The following is a 24,799-nucleotide window of genomic DNA, read 5'->3' on the forward strand; positions in this document are numbered from 1 at the left end:
AAAACCTGATTTGGGGCCTCCGCGTCGAAAATCGTTTATCGGTTTAACAAGGAATATCAAGTGAGTGCTCGAGAAAAAAAAGAATTCGTCGTAAAGAAGGAGCTCTTATTCTGCACGGAATGAATGTTGGGAAACTTAATCCTCTCCGGCCGGTACCGCGTCTTCCAACCGCCGCACAAACTTCACCCGTATCTCGGTCGTCGCATCGCCTTTCAGCTGGTCCTGGCTGAACCAGCACTGCACCTCGAGCTGTACCATCTCGAGTGCACCGCGTATACATCCACAGAGGATGGAACTGTACCGTAGCTGCTGATAGTCGGCCGGCAGCTCCACAAACTCCGTCAGCGGGTTCGTGTCAAAGATGAGCGAAAACTCGTCGGCCGATGCAGCCCAGTTCGAGATGGTCGGTTGCACGTTCAGGTACATGCGGAAGGCGAGCTGTATTTTGTCGGCCGTTTCGCGCATATCCAGGCAGCGGCCCGATCCGGTACGCGACAGGAAGTCCTCTATCAGCCGCATGCCCATATTGAACCCGATGCGGTCGAGCTGTTTGTTAACGTCTTCGACGTTTTCGAAATCACGCAGCATCTGGGACACGAGCGCACCGTACGTTAGGGTCAGCAGCTCCGAGTTCTGCAAAGCGCGAACAGAAGGAGGAAACATCATGAGCGGAAAGGGAAGCGACATTTGCACAATCGATACCGAAATGAGTTCCGAAAACAGGGCACACGGGACGGGGACGAAAGGGACAGCAACAGAAAAGAAGCTTGCGAATGGGTAAACTATGTTAACGTATTTATTATTGCCTTTCAAATCAATTCTTATGCTCTTAACTCTCTCTCTCTCTCTTCTGCGGGGAGGGATTTTCTTTTATAAAAGTTTTGTCTGCACTATGGCCAGCTAGTACTCTAGTACTTGCTATCATATCCAGGGGCTGGATAAAATCCGACAGAAGTTATCTAGAATCAAATAAGAAGTTCGACTGCTTAAAAGTATTCCTTCGTCGTTCGCGTATCGTCTATGTGTATCGGTGAAATCTGGTCCATGGCCGTCCGCACATCTTCCTTCGCATTGCAGCTCATTTCGAATGGAACCGGCCACCTTCACCACGGACCCGGTTCATCGCATGTCGGTGGCGTGATTCGTGCAGATATTTAGGTCGCTGTTTCGGTATCTTGCCCATCGCTTCCAGTTTGGCCCGTGCCTGCCGTCGCTTCAAGATGCGCTTGTACTGCTTGGCGTTGACGTACAGTGGTTCCTGCTCCAGCTCCGTACCGGAGCCGGATCCCGTGCCAACAACAGTGGGAGTACAATCCGGGGAGATGTCGTCGCTGTGGCTAGCGGTGGGTGTAACGCTGCTACAGCTGCTGCTGGTGCTGGCCGTTGCGACCCCTCCCATACCCAGCTGGGACGGCTGTCCAAAAGTGACCGTGGTGACGGGTGTGGCCATCGGGACTTGCGATTGTGAGACTGGCACAACGGTGGCAGCGGGCGTCAGGGTGACCGGTGCGGTAACAAGGTTCTGAAATGTGCTCGCGTCGATAGTGGCCGCCGCTTGAAGGTGCTGATGGTGCTGGTGGAGATGATGCTGCTGGGGATGGTGCTGCGGAATGGCTTGGTGGGTGAGCGTCGGAATCTGCGTGAATGTGACCGGTGCACCTTGCAGGTTGGCGATGTTCCCGTAGGTAGGTACCGTACCCGCGGTACCCAACGTTTGGGTGGCCGGCAGCTGAACAATCGGCAAATTGACGCTCTGATATGCGGTTTCCGGGGTGGGAAGCGCTTGGTACAGCAGTGTCTGTCCATCCAGCGTGTACTGCACGAACTGTTGCTGCTGGGGAGCAGCTTGTATCGTGGCACCGGCTGGTGGACCTTGAGCCAAGGCTACCGTCTGCTGCGGGAGCGCTCCGATCGGTATAACCTGTATGGCGGGTGCACCCCCGTTTAGCTGCTGCTGCAGGCTTTGCATAAAGAGCTGCTGCGAGTTCGGATCGGGCATGACTTGGCTTAGCTGCACCAGTTGGAGGCCTCCGGTGCCTGGTCCCGCTGTCGCTCCGGTCATATCGGAGAAGGTGATGCCACCGAGCGCATTGGCTGCCGCTGCGTTATTCATTGTGAGCATAGTTTTGCTGCAAAACTGCCTCACCGGAACTGCACCGATGAACACCTATATTTCAATTCTCAACTAATCCCTACTGCTTACGATCTACGGTCCGGCAAGTACGCAAATAACACTTGTGCAAGGTTTCCTACCAAATCGCGGAAACACACTACTGAACGGGCGCGGTACGCGTTACTGTGAACAATCCGAAGCGACGACGCAACCCAACGAGATGGATACGGAACACGAAACGCCTATGGCGATCCCGCAGTTTCACTACTCCTCACTGAGGAAAGAGAACAGAAAGACGAAGAAGATAAGGCGTTTTCAGAAGATCAGAACGGAGCATATTGAGAGGCGTTTTTCTGTTTTCGGAACTCGGCTTTCGGAATGCAACCGGGAAAAGCGGGGTTGCTTTCGGCTTTTCTCTCGGAAGGGGGCGTAGGAAGATTGTTGTGCATATGTTTGACGCTGCCGAGGCGGAACACGGAACGTTTCCCACAACAGGGTCGTTCGGCTGGGGCTGGAATAGCTCTTCCAAAGCCACTTAGGTTGCAATCAAACGCTTACCACTTTCTTCGTATCGAGGCGCGTGCTTTGGCGAGACATCTTTGAGTTGATCGTATGGTTGTAGCTGGTTTCCGGGGTTATTTTATGCTAAGGATTGTTCAATTTGGGCCACTATTGCGATGGAAAACACAATTTTCTCGTGTGTGTGTTTTTTGTAATGCTTGGTGATGTCAACAAGCGTCATTGACAAGCTGGATTGGATCGGCATAGTGGAACAGTGTGTGGTCGAACGGTCAAACGCTTACGAAAACGATAGTCTTGTTATTATGAAAGATGGAAAAAATAATTGTAAATAATATTTCAAAGCATTTCGAATCAAGCTTAAATTTGTACTGTATTTTAATTCGTCTTGAAATGTTCTTACAAAATAAAATTCTGAAAGAAAAACAATTTCCTTCCAAAAAATAATGAAACGTCAAACACGGATGACCAATGGTAGGAAACGACTGCGCACACTGTGCCCCGAAAGTAAAATGCACCCAAAACTGACAGAAAAGCAAGGAAACAAGCAGGAGGTTCGATTTTTCGCCAATAATCCTATTCTCGCTGCTCGGTGTGTGGTCTTATCGTAGCAGGCGGTTCGCCCCCGCGTTTTCCCGTTCCAAGTGGCAAGGGTTTTCCACGGGATCCGCGTACCACCGTGCATGGTGGTGGCCACCGTTCGCGTGCAGTGCAAATTTCCAGTTCCACTCCAAGTTCGCGGTGTATCGTCGTCGTTTTTTGGTCGTGCTGGTGCCTGTGATTGACCCCGCGAAGGAGGAATTTTACGAAAGGTAATTCGCAGTGCTTTTGGGTACAGGTTGTGTGTGTGTGTGCGTGGTGGGGTGGAAAACAGGAAGGGGTGTAGTGTGGCGTAACGTGTACGTATCGGTACACGGCGGTGTCCAACTGTTCCAACGCAGTGAATCGTCCAGCGAGGAAAAGCAAAGCGGTCCAAGTTCCGATGCATCATCGTATGATGATAAGCGCGTGTTGTTAAGGTGTCCGCCCTAGTTTATTAAAGTGTTGTGCGAGAAAGGCATGTCCTGTCGTGCGAAGAGCCAGTGAAGGAGCCAGTGGCCTCCGGAACGGCCACCTCCGTTTCGAGTTAACCAGCCTCTGCCCAGGTGTTACGTCAAACCGTTCACCATGGCCCACTAGGAGCGAGCGAGCTGTTTTCCTTACCAAACTACAGAAAACAAGCGATTGTTGTGAAGTTGTCGTCGCGGTCGATCCAAGTCAGCAGAACCGCCGTTGGTGTGTTGTTTCGTGAAACAGCAGCAGTGGGGTGGGAAATTCGAATGATATCATCAACACCAAGCTCGTCATCGTCGCCAGGCGTGCAAAGTTTACTTTGATGTGTGTGAAGAATCGAATCAACCCAGGTGGGTGTAAAGGAAAACAACAACGATTCACAACAGCCACGTTTTAAGCTTGTTCCGTGCAGAGGGAAAACCTCGAACCATTCATAATTAGCAGAGAAACCAGCAAAAAAGCGTTCTGGTCGCGTTCTCCAGGGTAATTTTCCTGGTTCCTGGTATGTAGGTAATGGGAGCTAAATCCCAAAAGCGTTTTAAGCGAATCACTATCGTTAACATTCCACTTGCAGCATAAAGGGCAGATAAGGGGAGGGAAAAAACTGCTTACGACTGATAAGCAGGCGCATCGTAAAGATGAAAACCGATCCGATTGAAACATTCCATTAACGCAATCCGTTCAGATGCCCGTCCGTCCGTCCGTCAGTCCCTGTGGCCTTGAAGTGCGTGGGCCGTAGAACACTGCCGACTCCGATAGAAAAGGAACCTTGACCCCAATCAATCGATGCACGAGTGCACGGACGGCACGGCGATGCAACGAACACGGTGCATGCATTTGTGGCCCCACATTATTATCGCATTTGTTCCCGTGTGTCTATGCGTTTACATGTTGCGTTGGACACCGCTCCTCGGACGGTAGAAAGGTCACCTTAAGTTTTCCCGGAATGCAAACCAGCTGATGGCAGTAGCTGTGGGTGTGTGTTTCCGTTATCGAATGATGGACGGAAAGAATCGTATCCAATTTTGCATATCGATTTGATTAAGTAACGCCTAAAATTAGCCCCTTGGGGAGACTTTTTGTTTCGTGTCGTTTGCTCTGGCATCGACATCAGTGGGAGCATTAATTGGATTGGGTTTGAATTAATAGCAGACAGTGTCCTTAATGTGACTGTCTGTTAGAGACGGATTTCCTTTCTAACCTCGTTCACGGGGCTTACTATCCAGCTACGGGTAGAAGTAAGTCAAGGATGTCAAAACTGGCAGACTGGGAGGCTTCCCGAGCAAACCCAAAAACAAACGGCAGCTTAAAATTGATTCGGTTGGTGTATAATCAACCTCACGATAAAGGCGATTGTCTTCGTGCAGTACGAATGCGCTGCTCAGGAAACGTTGCCCAAAGATATGATTGATCGGTTTGCCCGCTTACCTCCACCACCGCTACGTCCACGAAATTATGAACCGAACTCTGTCGGTACTGGTTGACTCAACAACCGTCCCAAAACACTTTCTTCTTTTTTATTTATTTTGTATGCTTTTACTTAAGAAAAGGTGCTTATTTGAAGATTCAATAACCCTAAGCATAGGCTAACCGCCTGTTAGCGGTGCGTTAAACGGCGAACATTCTGTCTGTAGTGCGGTGGCCGCTCCGTACGGATATCGCCACTGGCAATGAGTCGTACAAATATGGTCTTTAGCGAGGCTTGGTAGATGATAAGGCATTGCTAGGGCTGTGCTTGCGAACGTAATTGCACATTGTTATCGTGTGTTTTGCCGGGTGTAATAACAGCAATTGTAGATGCCTTTTTAGGACCGTAAAAAAAAAAAACAAATGTAAAAAAATATTATTGTTTAACAAATTGTTGAACTTAATATAAACAGTTAACGATTGTTTAAGTGTGCTCTATTTTAAATTGTTTTCTAGAACAACTTTTGCCATAAGTAATAGATAAAGAATAGCAAACCTTGCTACGCAGATTCAAGAAGATATTATTAAAAAAAATCAAACGAAAGCGATCAAAATCCATCCCCAAAAATAAACCCAATACTGTCATATCAAATGCATCCGGGAAACTATTTTTGGCACCAGTTCAACAGACGGCAGACAGTTCACTCCAATCCCATCCCTGCTCTAAAGCTCCCCCGTATCAGGAGGTCAGTAAAGCATGGTTGTACTCGAACCATCCACACGCACTCAAATTTAGTAGTACGGTCAGCGGTGCGATCGAACCGCTGTTGGCTGGAATAAAACCGGAACAAAAACACGCAAAAAAAATCATTACGTCCTTTGCACACATTCCATTGACAATCATCAAAGTTGGGACTTCTTTGCCAATGGGGGATAGGGAAGGTAATGATGGTTTAATTGGATCATCGCGGTATAATTAAGTATCAAAAGCCGAACGTGTTGTGGCACTCGATGACATCTCGACAGTGACGTTCGGTCAACGGGGTTGGGATGGGTTGGGTTCGCCCGCTTGGCGGAACGAGGTCCAGCGGTGGTGAGGATAATTGCCTGGGGCCGTTCTGGGATTTGAGCGCATTTTACTCTTGACTGTTTTCTGATGTTACCGGTGTGGAATAAAGTGGAGAAGCGTGTAGCACATGTAAAAGGATAGGTTTTTTGTTTGTGTTCTTAAAAGGTTTAAAACATTGTAGTGGAAAGCATAAGCTTTTCTCTCGATCCACCTACAAAAAAATCATCAGATTGACCGGGCTTTTTCACACAGGCTTTTTCTATGAATCCCTTAAAGACCTACCATCATCATCAGCATCATCAGGGCTCACCTGTTGCCGCCATTGGTTGTCAGCGTACTCATCGCTAATGCATGTGGGTACCTTCGGAGCAAACCTTCAGTTGCTCCATTTGACACCGGTTCATGTCCCCGTAGAACCGTCTTTTATCGTTGCACTGCGTGGCGTATCGTTGTCGCGTGTTAAATTCGTTACGTAAAGTTATGCGCGCGTAAAGACAACTTCGGTGCTGATGGTGCTACTAACAGTTAATTACGGTGGATGGCGCAAAACGCGTACTGGAAACATATGCCGAGGTCTAGTTGCATGGCACAAAAGCCAGCTAGGAGAGAGAGAGAGAGAGAGACATACACGAAGGACACTTTTCGCTATTGATTGACGTAACGGCTGGTTTGAATTTGAAACGAGAGAACGATTGACGTGAGATGTGTTGTGAGTAGTTGGCGGACTACTAGATCACGGTTGCTTATCGTTTGACGTTTACTGCCAGAATCTCTTCAAAGTTTTGCCGTTTGAAAGAAAGTCCAGGTCAGGGTGGGTTAAGCTGTTGGTTTAGTAGTTTAGTGGTGGGTGGTGTGTGTGTGTGTGTGTGTGTTTTTGCTTCTTCTTGCGCTCCCCGTTCTACTCGCACAAAGTATGTTGGCGAAAAGTTTACCCCTATCACACAGCGTCAGTAACAATGTCTCGTGGTTGAGGAAAGTTCTGTTGTGTTAAGTGCAATCTTCACATTCGCGGGGTTTCCCTTTGGGGGGGTAAGCCATCCAGGAAGGTGGCGAATTTGATGCTTCCTCCTCCACTTCTAATCCAGGAAGCCGGTGTGAAAGTTAGAACAATGTCATGGTTCTTGGTCACGACGCAGAGCATGGACGAAAGTCGTGGGAACTCGGGCAAAAGTAATAATTGGGTGTTTTGTTTCGTACAGGGTACAGGGTCTCCGTCTCCGGTGAAGCGCTGCTGGCCCTACCGCTAGTGCGAAAGATACATTTTAGTTGAAGATAAACTTTGGATGGTTAACATTCACTGTTTGGCGGTGTTGGTAGACGTCTAACGATGGCCCGAAGCGGTCTGTGGGTTACGGTTGGTTCAAGCGGTTTAAAATTGAGCTGACGCCGTTGCGAAAGGAAAGTTTGTTGGAAAGCGTTTGCCGATTTTGATGTTTGCCCTGGCAACAGAATCAGTGTGTCGATTAAGTATGATTTACGTAACTCATTAGTGGGAAAGATTAATTGGGGGATTTCCGTTCGGGATTCGTTGTGATGTTCGTTGCACTTCTTCGGTCCGCAAGCATCCAAAAGTAATCTATATTTGTGTCTATTTAGCATATATTTTAGTTATAATCTAAGGGAGTGTACGTCACTCATGAGCTGGAAAAGGCTTTGCAGACACCTTGTTCTATCCCATAAAACTATGCACAAATTATCAAACCTTAGCCCAGCCCGTCCTGGACCAGCAGAACATTCAAGGATAATTTATCTTAACGACGTTCTAACGGCCCAACGAGCTCCGTCCAATCATCTCCCCCATTGCTGTCAAATCAGATTTAGAAACGATTGATTATCACACTCCGAATCCGTTTCGTCAGTCAATTCATCGGACGTACCACAACACTTGCCGAAACTTTGTTCCTGCTTATTCCTGTGGGAACGATAGCGCTTCGTCCATTTGATGATGCTTACCACGGGGGGAAAGAAGGCAGAAAAGAACGGAATGTCCATTAAGGAAGACAATCCATCCAAGATCCAGCCGAAGACTGTTGCTTGTAGTGCGAGAAAAGAACAGAGAGAGAGAGAGAGAGAAGGGAGTCCTTCCAGGATCCATAATTGGTGTCTAACGATTCACGTAAAAGCCCACCACGTAGACGCCACGACTTAAGGTGGAAAGATAAGCAGCTCGATGTAAGTGGATTGAAATCGATTTCTTATAAAATAGTAGCTTAGCTTCGCGAGCTGTTTCTCGCATATTTCTTCATCATTTTCTGGAAGGAAACATACCTCCAGGAAGAGTGTGGAATCGTTTGGCGTCTGCTAGCAGCCGAGGCAGTAAGTTACGGAGCACTCCCGCTTGTGTCTACAGTTGATTCACAGCCTTTTAAAAGGAAGGAACGGAATGCGAATAACATAAACCACGCTAATAGTCGGTGGAAAGGATTGTGTGCCGCGCGTTTGGCGGACGAGTCCGCGAAGAAACTCTTATCGTAAAACGTGCCGTGTAAATTGGTGCCGTTGGGCGTAGAAAAAGCTGGTAAACATGGTACTAAAAGGCTAGTACCGAGTAGCTTGAGGATGGACGGGTTAATGGCTTTACGTTGCAGGTTTTTGCAGGCAGCGAGGGTTTGGGATGGAATTGGCTACAATATGGACCCTTGGTGTTATTCGTGGTAGACTGCCGGGGGACTATTCCGCTCGATTTAACGTTTAAATGTTCCAAGAATGTAACGGGCTTGAATGTGAATTATGCAGTTTGCAGACGGGCCCGTCGGTTTCTTAAAGTACAGCTGGTTTCCGCAATCGAGTCGCTCTATTCCCATTGTGCATTCAATTAGCTCCATAGCGTCCGATGAAGTCATCGCCTGTGGGTTTGATTGCTGATGACGGCACCATCGTGATCTTCGCTCACGTACTCATCCCATTTTTATTGCTGCATTTATTTTGCAGGGCAAATACTATTCAAAGTATGACTTTTCGCGCTGTAACACGCACAACCGTCTAATAAGCCGCAGCGAGAACTATTGAAAGTGATCATTGAAAGCAGCTGTGATTGAAATCGATCTTCGAGCTAATCTTGCCGTACGATTTCTACACGTGGCCGTGGCGTCGAAACGGTTTGACGTAAGGATTGCCTCCGGATGTGCCGCAACAGGAGGAGAACGTAGCACGTGAACGAGCCGGGAGAGAAGTTTTGCGACGGGGACAAAGCTCGCGGAGAGGCCGAGGAGTACATCCATTTGTGGAACCGGCGCTAATCGGGTGTGCTCCTTGTATCTCTCCGTTTTGGCGGCGCTAGGCAGGAAGCGATGGCGGAAGCGATCATTGCCGACTGGCTCTCCGACTACAGTGCACTGCAGGAATCGGAACTGCGCACGTTTGCCGCCCAGCACGAGAATGACTTCGAGATCTCGAAGGCGCTGTACACCATCCTGAACGAGCGGACGAAATACAAGGATGTAAGTGTGAGGGCTTTTCGAGGGAAAGGCTTCGCAAGTGTCGGTTACAATGCTTCCGCTTCTCTCGTTGCAGCTAATCCATCCCATCTGCAATCAGCTGTGCAATTTCTACCGCTCGAATGAGGTCGAACTGCGCCGGTTTACGCTGCAGTTTGTGCCGATGCTGATCTATCTGTATCTCAACTCGGTGGCACTCGGCGACAAAAAGGGCTGCCGTTCGATCGAAACGCTGCTGATCTGCATTTACAACATCGAGGTCATCGCGGACGATGGGAGCCCGAAGGTAGTCTCCTTTCGAATGCCCGTCCTGGCGCAGGCATCCGTCTATCATGAGGTAAGACTGGCCGTTTTTTTTTTTTGGCGAAGCTTCTGCGGAGAACAAGAAATTCACAGCAAACGATGGTCGATTTTGCAGGAGAAAAGCCTACAACCAAGCGATTTGCGGCGGTGGGAAGAGAACAGCAATAAGGATATCAATTGGGGCCCGCTACCCTCGATCGAGTCGATCAACGCGCAGAACCGGCTGAAGGTGATGACGGCGCTGCTGTTCACGTACAACCAGCAGCTAAATCAGATCCACAAACCCGCCCTGTACCATCTCTGCAAAACCACCTCGCTGCTGGTGAACCAAGGCTTTCCGAAGGTGCCGGGTGGCCACATGCATCGCTCATCGTACGGTACCGATCCGATCTCACCGCAGCAACCGATGGCGATGGCTGCCCCGTCGCATGTCGTGCGGCCACCGCCCCGGATCGCCGTGAACGCCCAGTTCCTGGTGGAGCTGGCGCACGCCAACTACTTCGCCATGTTTAACGAGTTTGCGTCGGCAGCGATCGAAGCGGTGACGGATCTGCACAATCGCGCGTGCTACGAAATGCTTCCCAAGGTGATACTGGTGACGAATGCAATACGCAACTCGTTGCACGCGAATCCTTCCGGTAGGTTTTACAGAACCAAACATGATGTCCTTTACCAGTCGAAGACGTTTACATATGTTCCATTTTTTGTTCTGTTGCTTTTCCGCTTTACAGGTCAACCCAGTGATGGTCCGATGGGTATTAGTGTAGCGCTGACACCTGCCACGACTACGGTGACGGTGTCGAAGTCGATGATTACGAATGCCTCCTTCCGTACGAAGAAGCTACCAGGTAGGTGGTCCGGTTTCCTCGTTCTCGTGCCTCGGCGGTTGCTTTACGCCGCTACGAGCGTCCCATTCGTTCAAATTCACCATCCCGTCCGTCCGTTATCGGACGCCAAGCTCTCTTTCTTTCTCTCTCTCCCTCTCTCTCTCGCGTGTCGCAAGAGGAGTGACGATTTGACGAAACAATTGACGATGAATTGTGCAAAACGTTGCCGCGCTTTAAATTTCGAATCGTCACTCTGTCTCCATTAGTCACGCCCGGCGTAAAAGGCGCACGCGGTGGAATCCATTCTCTTCTCACACGTTTCGTTTTCTTTTCCACCCCGTTTTTGTGAATCTAATACCAATCCGCCATTACGGTCGTGGCCGTTTCCGTTCCTGTTTGCTTGTTGCGGGAAACGGCCATTTTCCTACCGATGCTTGAAGCTTTTTCGTTGTTCAATGTGATGTTTTCTTCTGTTAAAAAATTGTTCTGTTGGAATTGTTTACCATTTTTCCTTCATCCGTTACTAGCCCTGCGCTTCATGCATTGCTCATCGGTTTTAAACTCCCTTCTCCTTTCCTTCGTGGTTTCGTGGTCGCGTAAATTCCCATTTTTTTTAAATTCAAATTGTTTCACGGGGAAATGGATATAAATTAACATTAGTTTGTGGTTTAGAAGAAAGTAGTACAGATTTGATTACTGATTCCCGCGCTTGCATCCCATGTGGAACGGGAAGTATTAATATTCCACGTAACATCTGGTGCAACACTGTCCCTTGGTGGTGTTTTCCATGTTTTCCCAAGCAAAAAAGGGCCCCAAAATTAAGACAATTTTCGAATCTAGGCCGACCCTGGGTATTGATTGGTTCTGTTGAATTAATTACTGATTCCCATACAATTTCCGGTGTTTCGTCTAGCTCTAGCCCTCCTACTCACGATCCATTCCAAACTATTCCCACACACACACACACACATTGTCCTTGCAACAAAACATTTTAAAAAGTTCTCAAATTGCTCCCCTCTTTCCGGAAGCGAACGCGTGCACCAGAGGGAGGACAATTAGCGTGCCGTTATATATCATCCGCCAATGTTTCAATGTCAATGCTTCAGATCATCCCGTAATCACTGCGTGTCTGTCGCTAGCGCTCTCCTTGCTGAAGCGAAAGCTGATCCCCCCAGCTGTCCGTTATCGTGTGGGCGGGTTGACAACGACGCGAGCAATTGGGGTTGAATCGCACTCCAGAACGATGTTGCTAATTTGCTTGACTTTTGTGCCGACGACGTCGAGATCGTCAATCGGATTCAGTCAAACGTCAAAATGGGGGGGTTGTATGTGGGCTGGATCATCGGTTCCTCGAAGAACAACAGCTCGTCCTACATTCGATGGATGGTGGTATTTGATATCATCATCAGCGGCCCACATTGGTGTTGTTATCAGAGCGTATCACGCTGCTGCGACGCTATGGAAAGCAAAGTCGAAACGCCTGGTGGGAAAGAAAAGCAAGAATGCGCAAGAATTGAGCCAGTATTCCTTTTTCCTGCGAGATAAACCATAGCTGCTACTGTTGCTACTGGCTCGTGCCATGGCTCGGGGAGGTAATTATTGGCTAAAATGGCAGCACCACAGCGCTCAGCTCCTTCGCCATGATGCCCTTAAACGAAGGGGTCGATCTGGGTTGGAGCACCAATGGGGGAGGGACAGGGCACATCGTGGGTGGCGTACTTTAGCCACGGATCGGTTGTATGTTTGTTTGTTTGCGCGTTTCTTGCCGCCTCTTCTGGTTCGGTAAAACATTGCGCTTTGACGTGATTGTGCCACGCCGCCGCGAAATGTTGCACGGGACGTTCCAATTCCTTGAGGCTGTGTTTAATCGCTCTTTATTATTTGCTTTTCGTTATTAGAAGAAAATTTCGTCCCACGTGCAACGATCAGGCTGCATGAAATGGAACAGGTGCGTTTGTTGGTGCAAACCATCCTTCTTGAGGTTGTGAATAGAGCGTGCCGAACCGCGTCGGAACTTTCGACCAAGAGGCCAAAGATACGAAAAATTCGGTGGTTAGATCTGTTTCTCAGAGATTTTTGAAGTATGTGTGACCCCCCAGCCCGCAACACTAAATCCGATAATGATTTTCTACCCGAGTGAGAAATAAATGTCTTGTAAAGCGTTCCGGTTTGCTTTCTGGCTTAAAAGTTCGCCCTACGTCCACACGGTTAGGATCTTTCGGGATCTAGACACGGCCACATCGTGCGCAGTTGAGACTTCTCCGGGTGGAACAACTCTCGTTCCCGAGTTGGTCGGAATGTAACGTAGAACGAGGCCAAAGCATCCGAGCTGTGCCAGAGTTTCGAAAGTAAGTTTTGTGGCTAATAACTCAGTGTTTCTTCCATGTACCGGTGTTTCGGTGTGGCGTCCGCATCCCTTGCCTCCCTCCCTGGAATGGGGGAAATTGGGATGCTCTCTCCCTCAATCTTCCTTCGATGTTTCTGTCCCTCAAAAGTGTGTTTGCTGTGTGTTTGTACGTGTTTTGCCGCTCAAGTTTTTGGGACGTTTTCCGAAGTGTCCTGATACCATGTCCCCTGATGTGATGTGTCTAGATGTGAAATAGGTTTGCTTGAAAATGGTGTACACAAAATGCCTTTGCATGGACCCGATTTCCGGCGTAGTTCCGTTGATGGTCGTATAGAAACCTTTCCTTGCTCTGTCTGTCTGTTGTTTTGGGCCTCTCGCTCGAGATGTGTAAGGATGAAGCATTGTGGTAAAGAACATTCGAGACATTTAGTTCGTCACATGTGTCATTAATTACGGGCAAGTCGGTTTGAAAGGAAGGTTTTGTTGGAAGCCGGACCAGATGGACTGTGAAATGGTTTACATGCTCTGCCAAGGATCTGTAGGTCAGAGAGAAAGGTTGCACGGGAAAACATTTCTACCATATTAATTAGCTTGTCAGACACATCGGTTCAGACAAGGCTCGAACTCTCCAGACGTTTCCTATTGTAGATCGGCTTTGAAATGCATCGTCTCCTTTCGACGAGACGCTGTGTTTGCGTGCAGAGTTCTATTGTTCCACATGCCTTTTATCGTTGGTTGTGTGCTCCATTGTTGGCGGGTTCTTTAGTCTGGTGGAGTCGAAGTTGCTCAAGACTTTCAGACATGGAGTGAGTGAACTTTTAATGTCTTTGATTGTCGAAGGGAAATTATGTAGTTATAAAAACCCTCTCCACACATGTCGTTACTAGTCAATTGTGTCATGGGGATTGCATACTTTAAGGCTGATTTGATTTAATGTAACCAACAAAGCGAACGAATATAACAAATTAACTTCTCTTGACCTTTTAATGTCTTTCTTATATGAATAGACATTGTCAGCAACAAATAGGTTTTACATAACTTTCTTTAATTTTTTTATTGCAACTCAATAAAACAACGATCCTCTAGACAAAGATGAAAATGAGTAGGTTATACAGAAACACAATAGATCCGATTAAAATCCAATGTCAGTTTAAATGGCATCCGTACTAGGAAAACTGTTCCAACTACTTGGAAAATTGTTCAAACTCCTCGTTGCTTTTATCCCTTGCATAACATCGAACGCCGCTCCCTCCTCCCCAACAAATTATGTGACATCGATACATTGACGCCGATCGTCCGATGTTGATTTAAATCCAGGCGTGATAAAAATACGACGAACAATTAAAATATGTAACCAGCAAGACAAGATAGATAACCACATCCAGCATCATCCAGCACTCGGCAGGGTAGATTGGCAGTGAAGCCACCTGGCCTGGCTCACATGTCAGTTTGAGCATGCCGGAAAACGTGACCCCGGGCTCCATTAGTGTGTGTGTGGGTATGCGCGCACCGGATTGTTCCGCATCATCATTGTGAATGATTACGCAAAACAATAGGGAAAGGAAAAACCTACGGAAGGATTCGTCGATGGTCATTCATCGGGGGAGGAGATGTAACATAAATCTCTTGCAACACACACACACACACGCACACACAGCTTGTAATCGACCGGGAAGGGAAAGTGGAATCTTTGTTGAATAATCGTCCAACATTCCAGGTTTTGTGGTCAGTCGGACAGAAGAGTGTGTAAGGATGAAGGAAGGATTTCCTTGGCTCATTGCTTGATGTCGTCTCGCACCGTGCGGTTGTGTCTGACCGGTGTAGATAACTGCAACTAACTGAGTTCTGGTACGAAGGCGTTCGTTTGAAAAATATGGTTTTGAAATTTCACATCCCACTGTAATTAATAGCGATTGCTGTTACGAAACTAGATCGTTGGACTGGGGATGTCACACTGAATGAGTTTATTTTCCATCATACTGGCTTGTTCGCAACAGCCGGAGTCGGCGAGCAGAAGAAAGCCGAAGAAAATAATAGTTTTTCTTCACAACGAAATGGAAATCTGCATTCTATTGTTCATTGAAGTCACTTTCTTAAGTTTTCCTTATTTTATTTTGATTTTTTTAAACATTTCCATCTCGGTCATATCTTCAAACTTCTCAATGATCTTGAGGACATTACTCTCCCAGCTCATCTCATCGCGAATGTTTGCGAATTAGACAGAAAAGCTTCCGCTTATTAGCCTTTCTTGCCTCCGTTAAGAAAGATTTGCATGTAAAACAAACCGATCCAGCAAGACCGATCTGGTTGTAATGGAGTTATGAAGGCCAATCAAACTTACTACTAACCTCCTTTACCGATCGTAACTCCTTTGTCTCTAAACTCTTCACCCTGTTCTTAACGTTTCGCTTGCTTCTATTATTGATTTCTTTTCTGATTATTTCAACCCTCGTTTGTGTTCTTTTTTTCCTACTAAAATGTTCAAAGTTGTTCTTAAAATTTTCCTTCCTTACTGTAACTAAACTGTATCTATACTTTCCACTTCTGACGATGTGTGACACACATAAGCAATCATATAAGGGCGAGCTGTTGCGATGTAAATGCATTCAATCTTGGCTATGGTGTTTTTTCTTACTCGTCTCCTATTCTGTACTTAACTACTCTGCTACACAATCTGCTATCCGCCAGCAGACTAATATCACTGCACCGCGAATCTCCGATTTGCTTGCCAAGGCTTGATTAAGTGAGGAACTCTGGGGCGATGGAGAACGGATTGATGTAACAAACCAATTTTTTTCTTTTCTTCCTTTCCTCTAATTTTCCTTCTTGCTCTTTTACCTTATCTCTCCGCGCGTGGAACAAAAAATCATTTTGACATTGACAATTATTGTACCGAAAATCGCTCTTTCCGATGGTATGATTTTCCATCGGCTCGACTGCGGTTGTGCTGCTACTGACTGTGGTGCTGGTTGTGTGTGAATGTGGGACCCATGCGTCCGTTACCTGGCGTCTGCCATCGACAGACGATCTGGAGGTTGAGTTTGTGAATGCACTACAGTCCACGCAGCAGGAAATGATGAGCAAACTGGCGATGATTGACGCGGACGTAGGAACCGGCCTAATGGGTGGATCGGGCACTATGGGCAGCAGTTCCAGCGTGCCGGCCGTTGCCGTGACCAATGGTCCGGAAGGCGATCCGGGCGATCCGGGAGATTCAAACAGTCCGCGTACCGAGCCGAAGAAGAAAGAATCACGAAAGTGGAAGAATTGGGGCTGGAAAACGAATGCCGCTACTGCCGGGGGGACAAACGCGAATGGAACCGGTGCGGCAGGTCCGAAGCAGGCTAGCATCGAGGAGGAAGCAGACTCACCGAAACGATCGGCCGGATCGACACGGCACTCTAGTCCGGCCGATTCGCCGAAGCACAAGCTGCTGCTGGGAACGGGCAAGGTTGAGGATGTGAACTCAAGCAGCAGCATCTCACCTGCATCGCTGAGGCGCAAGAAGTTCCTTTCGAGCAAGAATCAATCACCGATAAATCGGTCGGAAGCGCGCGCCAGTGCGGGTGCTCGGCTGTACGAGGAGCTAGAGCTGCAGGACTCGGACTCTGATGAGCTGGCGGCACTGATAGTGAATGGACGGCCGGCAACGATTCACCTGATACAGCCGTCCACCATCCCTGGACTTTACTAAGCGTGGACCATCGCCTTCTGCACAGTCGAATCTCTCTGGCGCTAAGTAGAGAGTCTAGCAAATCCGCTACGCCGTAACTGCTAATCTACAATTAACAAGGACGTTAACGTGTTAACGTTACTGAAACGAGGAGCCTTACACACTGTTCACAACCTTAGATAGCTAATAATCGAACTTGCCGCTTCAAGACTTCAGAATATTTAGTGCATATCCTCCCTGAAAAACACCACGACCAAGTGCTCCGCAATGCCATCAAATGATCGATCGTTTAACCTCACTGCTGCTGCTGCTGTTGCTCTGAAGCATCACCGAAAGGTACAGTTTGGAAACAGGCAAGCCAATGACGTCTTCTACCATTTCGTAACCAATTCTGCTTCTGCCGCAACACGCGAGCTCGTGTGTGCTGTGCCGTGTGTCCCCTTTTTTTCCGCTGTCGCTGGCTGTTTGAGTGTGCGATTTTGGTACCTTTTTTTTCAATTTTAATTTCCTTCTTTTGGCTTCGGAGGCTGCTACTACTACTGCGCGCTGACGTGTTGTACTGCTTCCGTTGATTGTTTTAATCGCACCTGGATATGAAAAGAGCTCTGTACGGACCCGTAAACACACATCGCACTTGCAGTCCATTGCTTCTGTCTACCTCACTGTCTCACTGCGGAACTGTTGTGTTGCACTAGCGTCTTCGAATGGAAGTTCTGTTGTTCCTTATCGTTTCCGAGCGCCTTCCGGTGACAAAATGATTGAAGGACACCATTTATGCACTCTTACTGCACTGGACGCCAGTACACTTTCTATCACTGTAAAGCGAGTGTTCTTGATTAAGCAAGCTTAGTGAACGTTTCCACCCACCCCATCCACACAATCCACACTCATTATTATGTTTTTATTCGTTTTGGAGCTTGGTTGAACTTATTTTTTTTTAAATCCGTCGTTTTAACACTCTGCTTAAGGTTGCTCCTCTTAAGTTGTTCCATTTTTATTCGGCTTGTTTTGGCGTTTGTATCAACACATGTTTCTTGTCCGTTTGATGTTGGCTGGGGGGTTTTCACAGCACCCACCACCTCTTCCCACATCCATCCTCCGACACTCGTCACGTGTTTCCATTTGATTTCGGTTCGCCTTTCATGTGTTGCGTTCCCCGGCTGGGAGCGGCGAGATTATTTTGGCACACGATTTTGTCAATATTTGTACCACTTGAGGAAGCGCAAAATGTTGAATACGTTATAAATATCGTCCTGTGCTTGTGTGTGTGTGTGTGTGTGTTTCTACTTTTTTTTATTAAATCGGTTTAAAAACAGCTTCAAACGAATTTCGTTCTCGTTAAATCGTTTCTTTTATCCGTTATTCTTGTTCTGTTTGACCAACGTGAGTTCTCTCCGTTTGTATGTGTGTGTTTGTCTGTGTGAGAGAGGATTTTCATTCTTATTAATATTAAATCAGTTCGTTATGTTGCTACCTTTTCCTTTCAATCGTTCTCGTGTGTGCGTGTTTTTTGTTCTTTTTGTTTGATTTTACAACGTACGCAACCACGTACGTATCTGGTGGGTTATGGATTTATTTTTAGCCAAATAACGTGCCAGAAGGTACCCCACACACGCACACACACACATACGCACCTCACAGTGAGAGCTTTTTTCTTCAATTCACGTGGCCAATTGTGTGCACTAATGTTCCCGTAACCCCTGCAAGTAGGCAATGCGGCAAACTGTGTCGTCTTTCTAAATACTCTATTGTATGCATCTTTTAAGGTACTTTTATTATTTAAAAAAACGCTATAACATACAAAAAAAGCACATAAAAATATACTAAAGGGGATTAAAAATAAAAATCTACGTGCAATGTTGCCTCCTGAACGCCTCTAATGCAATCTTAATTAATTTGTCGTCCATCATAACACAACCAGCGCTCTGTTTGTGGCGTTTTCATAGAAGTTGGCGGGTACGAAACAAAAAGGCCAGGAAAACAGGCCGCTAAATGTCTCCCGGTGACCTACATACCTTGCGGCGGCCCACTTGGTGGACGATAGGACAAGTTGGTCGAAGAATTTAATTGAAACATAAAGAGCAAGTGGAAGATAAAACAAAAATGATACACAAACAAATCGGCAAGTTATGCCTCTGCTCAGGATGGTACTCAGTACATCTTGGGAGTATCATCACACACCGCTAACCCTGGTGTGGATCACCTACTTATACCGTCTTCGATTGAATCGTTTCGTTTACGATCTCCCTCTCTCTCTCTCTCTCTCTCTCTCTCTCTCTCTCTTTCTCTCTCCCTCTTTGTCTCAGTGGTGGCCGCCACGTGTTTTGTCTGCCACCACTCTATACTGCACGTTACCCCACAATCCGCAGCCTTCTTATCTGTTTTGTGTACCAATCGGTCTGAGGAAAATGCTTCCCTCCCCCCCCAGACCGAACAACCCTCCCCACAAACGCCTCAAATCCAGCGTTCGTTCAGGTGCAAGAAGACGAAGTTTAATTAATTTTCCACGTTGGTTTTGCTTTACTCTTTGCAATTCACGCTGCGCTGCTGCCTACGACGACGATAATTCTTGCGCCGCAGACGATATTCCAATACAGGGCCCAACGAAGGAGGAGAATGGTGGCCCACACCATCTGACCAGCATCAACGAGGAGGGTGAGAGTGGGCAACCGTCGGCGGACGGCAGCGCAAAGGGTGCCGGCAGCGGTGCGACGGGGTCCGGCGGCGTGTCGGGCACACCGGGCAAGCCGAAGGACTCCAAAACGCATAAGGTGCTGGGCGGCTTTAAGAAGTTGAAACCGGAAAAGGATAAGGATAAGGAGAAGGATAAGGATAAGGATAAGGATAAGGATAAGGACAAGGATAAGGATAGGGAGGGAAGCGGCACGACGCCGGTCGTGCTGGTATCGACCGGTTCCGGTGGTGGTGTGACGCTTCCGGTGAACAGCAGTACGGCAGCGACGGCGGCCGGCATCACCGTCGGCGGAACGTCACTCGTCGAGGAAGCGAAGGCCCTAATGTCATCGGCGAAGAAGATTAACTCGAAGGAAAAACTAAGTGGTAAGCAAACGGCGCGGCATGGATTGCTTTCGCGTTAAATATGAAAAATCGGGCAGGGGGAGAAGGAAGTACTGCAATGGCGATGGATTCGTGGCTTTGAATACACTTTTCTCCTAATTACAGCTTCCGGTGTCGGTGGTGGCCAACCGGCAACCGTAGTCGTGCTCGCGAATGGCAGCATCCTGATGGGATCCGGTCCGGCGTGCAACACGACGAACGGTGACAGTTCGGATGGTGCGGTAACGCTAGCGGCCGCCGGGTCGGCTAACGGTGGGCTCGGCAAGCAGTCGCTCGACATTGGCGAATCGTTCGATTCGGGCAGCGAACTGCTGCAACAGCACGGCCCGACCACGCTCAGCAGCGCCAACAGCAGCAGCAATGGAGGCAACACGATAAAATCCACCGTGCTGGATATGAAGAACCACGGCAGTATACAAGTTAGTCAAGTTTAGATTATTGTCCCCGTTTCTCGGTATACCCGCTAGGAGTAGGAATTATTGTTTCTCGGTGGGTTAACGTGCGCGTGTGTATAGTTGATGCTCCCCATGTGTCCTCCCGTTCCGAACGATCCTTTCTTTGTTTACTTCACCTTACCTCATCCGTTCCGTATCGCTAAGCGCCAAGGTTACAGTTACAGTATTGCAGTCCCGATTTGTAGTAGGGTATCGAAGATTAAGCGGGAAAAAACACCGTCATATACATACACCAAGACACACGCATACACAGCCCGTTTTCCCATCCGCGCGAACCCCGGGTCGACCGGCGATTTCGGGTTGAGTTTTTTAGATAGTATCGTTTTTTGTTTCCTGGTGCGTTTTTGTTACATATACCAAATAAGTACATAGACGGATAATGTTAATTTGTGTGTTAAATTTGGAAATTTGTTTACGCTTTGTTTATTTTATACAGCTTCGGTTTTGCTATCGTAACAATATGTTAATCATACACTTATACATGTGATAGTCCATTTTTCTCGGTTGTTTTGTTGTAGTTACGCCATTGTCCTTTTATTCGCTTTTAGTTTAGGTTATTTTCCTTCTTAAACGACTCCCTGTGGTTCTTAGGTTCAGCGGCGAACAGTTAGGGAAGGATTTGCATTCCAACGCACTTGCCTGTATCATCCATTCCCTCCGCTAAGAGCGTTTGCTCGTGCGTGGAAAGACTACTGGCAGTGGCGATAATTTTGTGCTTTTTGCCCCGGTTTTATTCTCACCCCCTTTCCCCACCGGCCTCTTCCCACTGGCGACTGTCTGGTACAGTCGTTCTGGTATGTTTTCCAGTCGTGCTCACCCACCGCCTCACAAGTCTCGTCATTACCGAAACATCCATTTTCGCGCGAGCGCTGTGCTGTGTAGCCTTTTAGCCACCTTACGGCACGACAGAGGTGGAAATAATGCTCCCACGCTCCGCAAAACAAAATATTAAAACGACCGCGGCTCCCAACCCAACCATATCCTCCGGATACCCGATGCCTACTAATGCGGGCCCTTGGCGGTAATGGGCGCTATAAAAAGGAGGGAAGAACACACATACGTACAGCCAGCCAGCCAGCCCCCATCTTTTCCCTACTTACGGCCTATCGACGAGCGTACCGTGCTCGCACGTTGAAAGAATTCATTGGCAGATTTAGATTGTAAATGAATAAGTTTAGTGTAAGCATCATTTCATTACAGCATCCTTAGTGGTAGTAAGTACCGTTCACGAAGCGAAGAAAGCCCTTAGCGCGTCATAGTTTAAACTAATTTCTGTTTTCTTTCGCTTCAGGTAAAATTGCTTGCAGTAGCTACATTGTTACGGGGTTTTAGTTAAATGTTGTATGTGTTTGGATTGAAGAAGAAATTTATCCTAATGGCTTTCTTTATTTAAATGCAAATCGGAACCGCCTCTCCCGTCCGGACATTCACCCCACCCAGCTGTGGAGAATCTAGCTCGCCGTGATAGACCATTAATAACTTCGGTTGAACCGGTCCATATTCATTCAAATGCATGCCCGGCCACTAATCACAATCAGCATTGCTCCGTGGGCGTTATGTTATTATTTGAGTGTGAGTGTGCGCGTTTTTTGTTTGCTATTTATTTGCACGTAGGCGTCTCACTTCATTCGCAACAATTTTCATTGATGGTGCGGCCCCAGCGTGCGTTAGGAAGACCAATTAATGGGGGTAAAGAAAAACTTTCCTTTGCTTAGTGTGAAGCGTCTGCACTTGATTGAACGGCGAAAAGGTAAAGGGTGCGTGCAACTAGCGTCCAAATGCCGACTGGAACCTGTGCGCGACAGACCCGTCGTCGGAAGTAAGAAAAGCGCTCCCGTTCGTTCTCTTAATTCTTCCACAATACGAATGTGCCAACAAATAATGATCTTATGGTTGTGCGTGTGTGCGTGTGTGTGAATTTGTTTCGTTTGTATTTTGTGAGTGCTGTTGCAATATTTGCTACTTGACTTATAAAGCCCTATTTGACCTATTTTCTGTCCCATTTCGACCGATTTTTTTTCCTCGTAATTCGTCTTAATGGGAACAAAGCTAAACCAAAACGGAAGTCCTATCCTCCTCCGTGCTGTTAATTTCGTCCGTTATTTATCCTAGGAAAAGAAAAACAAAATGAGGTCGTATTTGCGTAATCCGGAACGTTGTAATAAGGGTCCGGAACATCGATCGAGATGTGTCTCACATAGCGTATGGAAAGATGTTAATATATTGAAGCAATACAAACTACACAAAAACCCCAAGTGCAGGCTAGGGACGATAGCTGTACTCGTGCCACAAGTCGAAATCGATTTGAGCGAAATGATTTAATGACTGTCTGTACAAGCAAACAAGGCCGAAAGGTCTTTGCGCGAGGTCCTGTTGTTATTTACCTTCGATTATTGTTGTTACACTTCTACTTCTCGGAAGGAAGCTGAGAGTTGTCTGCCTTCTTTACCATTCAAATCCAACTCTCCCCGTGTCAGTGCTGCATAACACAAAACACCAGAGGAAAGCAATAGTTAAAGCAAACCAACTAATAGGATATGTAGGAGAGTTCACTTAAACACAGCGTAAAGACGGAAGAGTCCTTAGGAAGTAACGCTATTCTTCGGTGTGGAGGTATGGGGTATTTAGGAATCCGACTGTGCTTATGAGAGGATTTAAATTTTAATTTATCATCATCAATTGTTGAACATTCATTACACTTCGAAGAATCATCGGCATTAGTTAGACTTGTTGCGGTAACGGAATTCTGAAACGAACTTATTGTAAATGATATTAGCCATCCGAGGAAGGCGGCATTAAAATACATTCATTTCACAGAACGAAAGCTTCTAAAGCACGCACGACGCCCTCTCGATTGTATACATATCATTTCACCGCACTACCACCTGCTACTACTGTTCATGCATTTTCCCGGGAAAAAGGTGAATCCCAAACTTTTGTTACTTTTGTGCCCATATGTTTGCAAGAAGGATCAAATCTGTCACCCACTGTTGTGCTACCGATGCTTGCTAAAGCCGATAAATAATAATTTGCTGTAGGAGATCTTCTAAAGGAAAACCCCCGTAAGGACTAACACAGAGCATAGACACAGAAAAGACTTGACGAAGGGAAAAGATGGGCACAGAAGCGAGACAGGCTAATATACAGAGACTCGTTAAAACCGTTAGTAGCAGCGTTGAGATTTCATCCGTCGGTGTGTACATACTGGAGTGTATAGAGAGCGGGTTGAAGGGTTCAGAATTCCGCAGAGTAGATCAGAACGGTTAGCTAGCATAGGAATGCATTATACTTCATCGTGTACGTGTGTGAGTGTTTTTCATTTTTTGTTGGGTTTTAGTTTTCGATGGTATTCAATCGCGTTCATGTTCCGCGTCCGGGTTCTGGCGAGGATTTTGCAAAGCGTTCTCTCTCTCTCTCAAGTCATTGTTGATGAAGTCGCGTTCGCAGAGAATATATATATACACTCACATATAGATATATACAAACACACATACCTATACCCTTATATATATACGGATATTTAAAGAAAAGGTATCAAATTTTCGGTGTAATTCATCTCGAACCATATGCAACAAAGCAGGACGATATTAGACCGCGAATCAAAGATCGTAACGCAGGAGGTAACGCTTGTGTAACGATCGTATAAGGTGGTGGCATCGGTGGGTGCTTTTGGAAATCGGGTTAATCGGCGAGCACTTGGCGCGTGATGTGGGGACGAATTGTGGGGATACACACACACACACACACATACACACTTTCTGTGAGACAGATACTAGAGCAATCACACCAAACAAACAAGCAACACAAGCAAGCAGAGCGATAGAAGGAAGGATAACGCAGCAGTAGGACATTATTGAAATGGCTAGAGAGTAGGGAAGTAGGAGCCGTGTTATAGTGGAGGGGAAACCAATATACATACAGTGCCGGGAAGATTAAGTGCAACAGGTGTGTGTAATAAGGGTTGGGAGGAGAAGAAAAAAGAAGCAAATTCTCTACTCTGTACAGAAGAGGAAAATATATAATATCGTTACAACCAAATGGTCTGCGGAATGAACCGAAGCCCTGGAATCTGAATCCGAAAACCTCGTCGTGTATCTGGCAGAAGAATGGATACTCTCAGGTAGGTGTGTATATATTCCTTACAGCACAGCATATTCGTTACGGCACATCTTTCTGCACTGGTCATCGTAATCAGCTTTCGGATTGTGGTTCTTGTGGATGTTGTGAATGGAAACCTTAAAATAGAACCTTCATACGGAACGGTAATCGTTCACCGTCTGGGTAATTGTGACGTGCGGATTTAGCTGTTCCAGGTAATTTTAACTCTATTCTATTGTCCACCAAAAATTACCTAACGGCATGACAGCTCGACCGTTCCGAATCCGACCGTGTTACAACATGTCGTCGCTAATGATGGACACACTGTTCCGACAGCATAGATACAGATCTGGTTCCGTCTCATCGGTTCCAGAAATATCAGAAACGTAAACGCCCGTATGTTCGAGTTCCTTCCCGAAC

The 24,799-nt window shown here is 47.1% G+C and overlaps 2 protein-coding genes across 6 annotated transcripts; one reads left to right on the forward strand and one right to left on the reverse strand.

Annotated features, from left to right (window-relative positions):
* Positions 1-6: 6 nt before the first annotated feature.
* On the reverse strand, positions 7-2,887 carry LOC118510133 (trafficking protein particle complex subunit 3-like). 2 transcript variants are annotated; one of them, XM_036051610.1, is made up of 2 exons: positions 2,672-2,885; positions 7-633 (listed from the first exon to the last, which is right to left on the reverse strand). In XM_036051610.1, the coding sequence occupies exons 1-2, from the start codon at positions 2,708-2,710 to the stop codon at positions 136-138; spliced, it is 537 nt and encodes a 178-aa protein (XP_035907503.1). In that variant the 5' UTR covers positions 2,711-2,885; the 3' UTR covers positions 7-135. The 2 variants fall into 2 exon arrangements, with proteins under 2 accessions (XP_035907503.1, XP_035907502.1); XM_036051609.1 differs by lacking the exon at positions 7-633 and adding an exon at positions 773-2,387 and having other exon boundaries at positions 2,672-2,887.
* Positions 2,888-3,132: 245 nt separating this feature from the next.
* Positions 3,133-24,315, forward strand: LOC118509093 (hyccin-like). Of its 4 annotated transcripts, XM_036049243.1 has the most exons (8): positions 3,133-3,444; positions 9,093-9,601; positions 9,675-9,935; positions 10,017-10,539; positions 10,633-10,749; positions 16,099-16,755; positions 19,326-19,808; positions 19,932-24,315. In XM_036049243.1, exons 2-8 carry the CDS (start codon positions 9,452-9,454, stop codon positions 20,258-20,260), a joined length of 2,520 nt encoding a protein of 839 aa, XP_035905136.1. In that variant the 5' UTR covers positions 3,133-3,444; positions 9,093-9,451; the 3' UTR covers positions 20,261-24,315. The 4 variants fall into 4 exon arrangements, with proteins under 4 accessions (XP_035905136.1, XP_035905133.1, XP_035905134.1 ...); XM_036049240.1 differs by lacking the exon at positions 16,099-16,755 and having other exon boundaries at positions 3,134-3,444; positions 19,329-19,808; XM_036049241.1 differs by lacking the exons at positions 3,133-3,444; positions 16,099-16,755 and adding an exon at positions 3,480-4,035 and having other exon boundaries at positions 19,329-19,808.
* The last annotated feature ends 484 nt before the right edge of the window (positions 24,316-24,799 follow it).

The sequence above is a fragment of the Anopheles stephensi genome, chromosome 3 (assembly GCF_013141755.1).
Source record: "Anopheles stephensi strain Indian chromosome 3, UCI_ANSTEP_V1.0, whole genome shotgun sequence".
NCBI classification, from domain to species: Eukaryota; Metazoa; Arthropoda; class Insecta; order Diptera; family Culicidae; genus Anopheles; species Anopheles stephensi.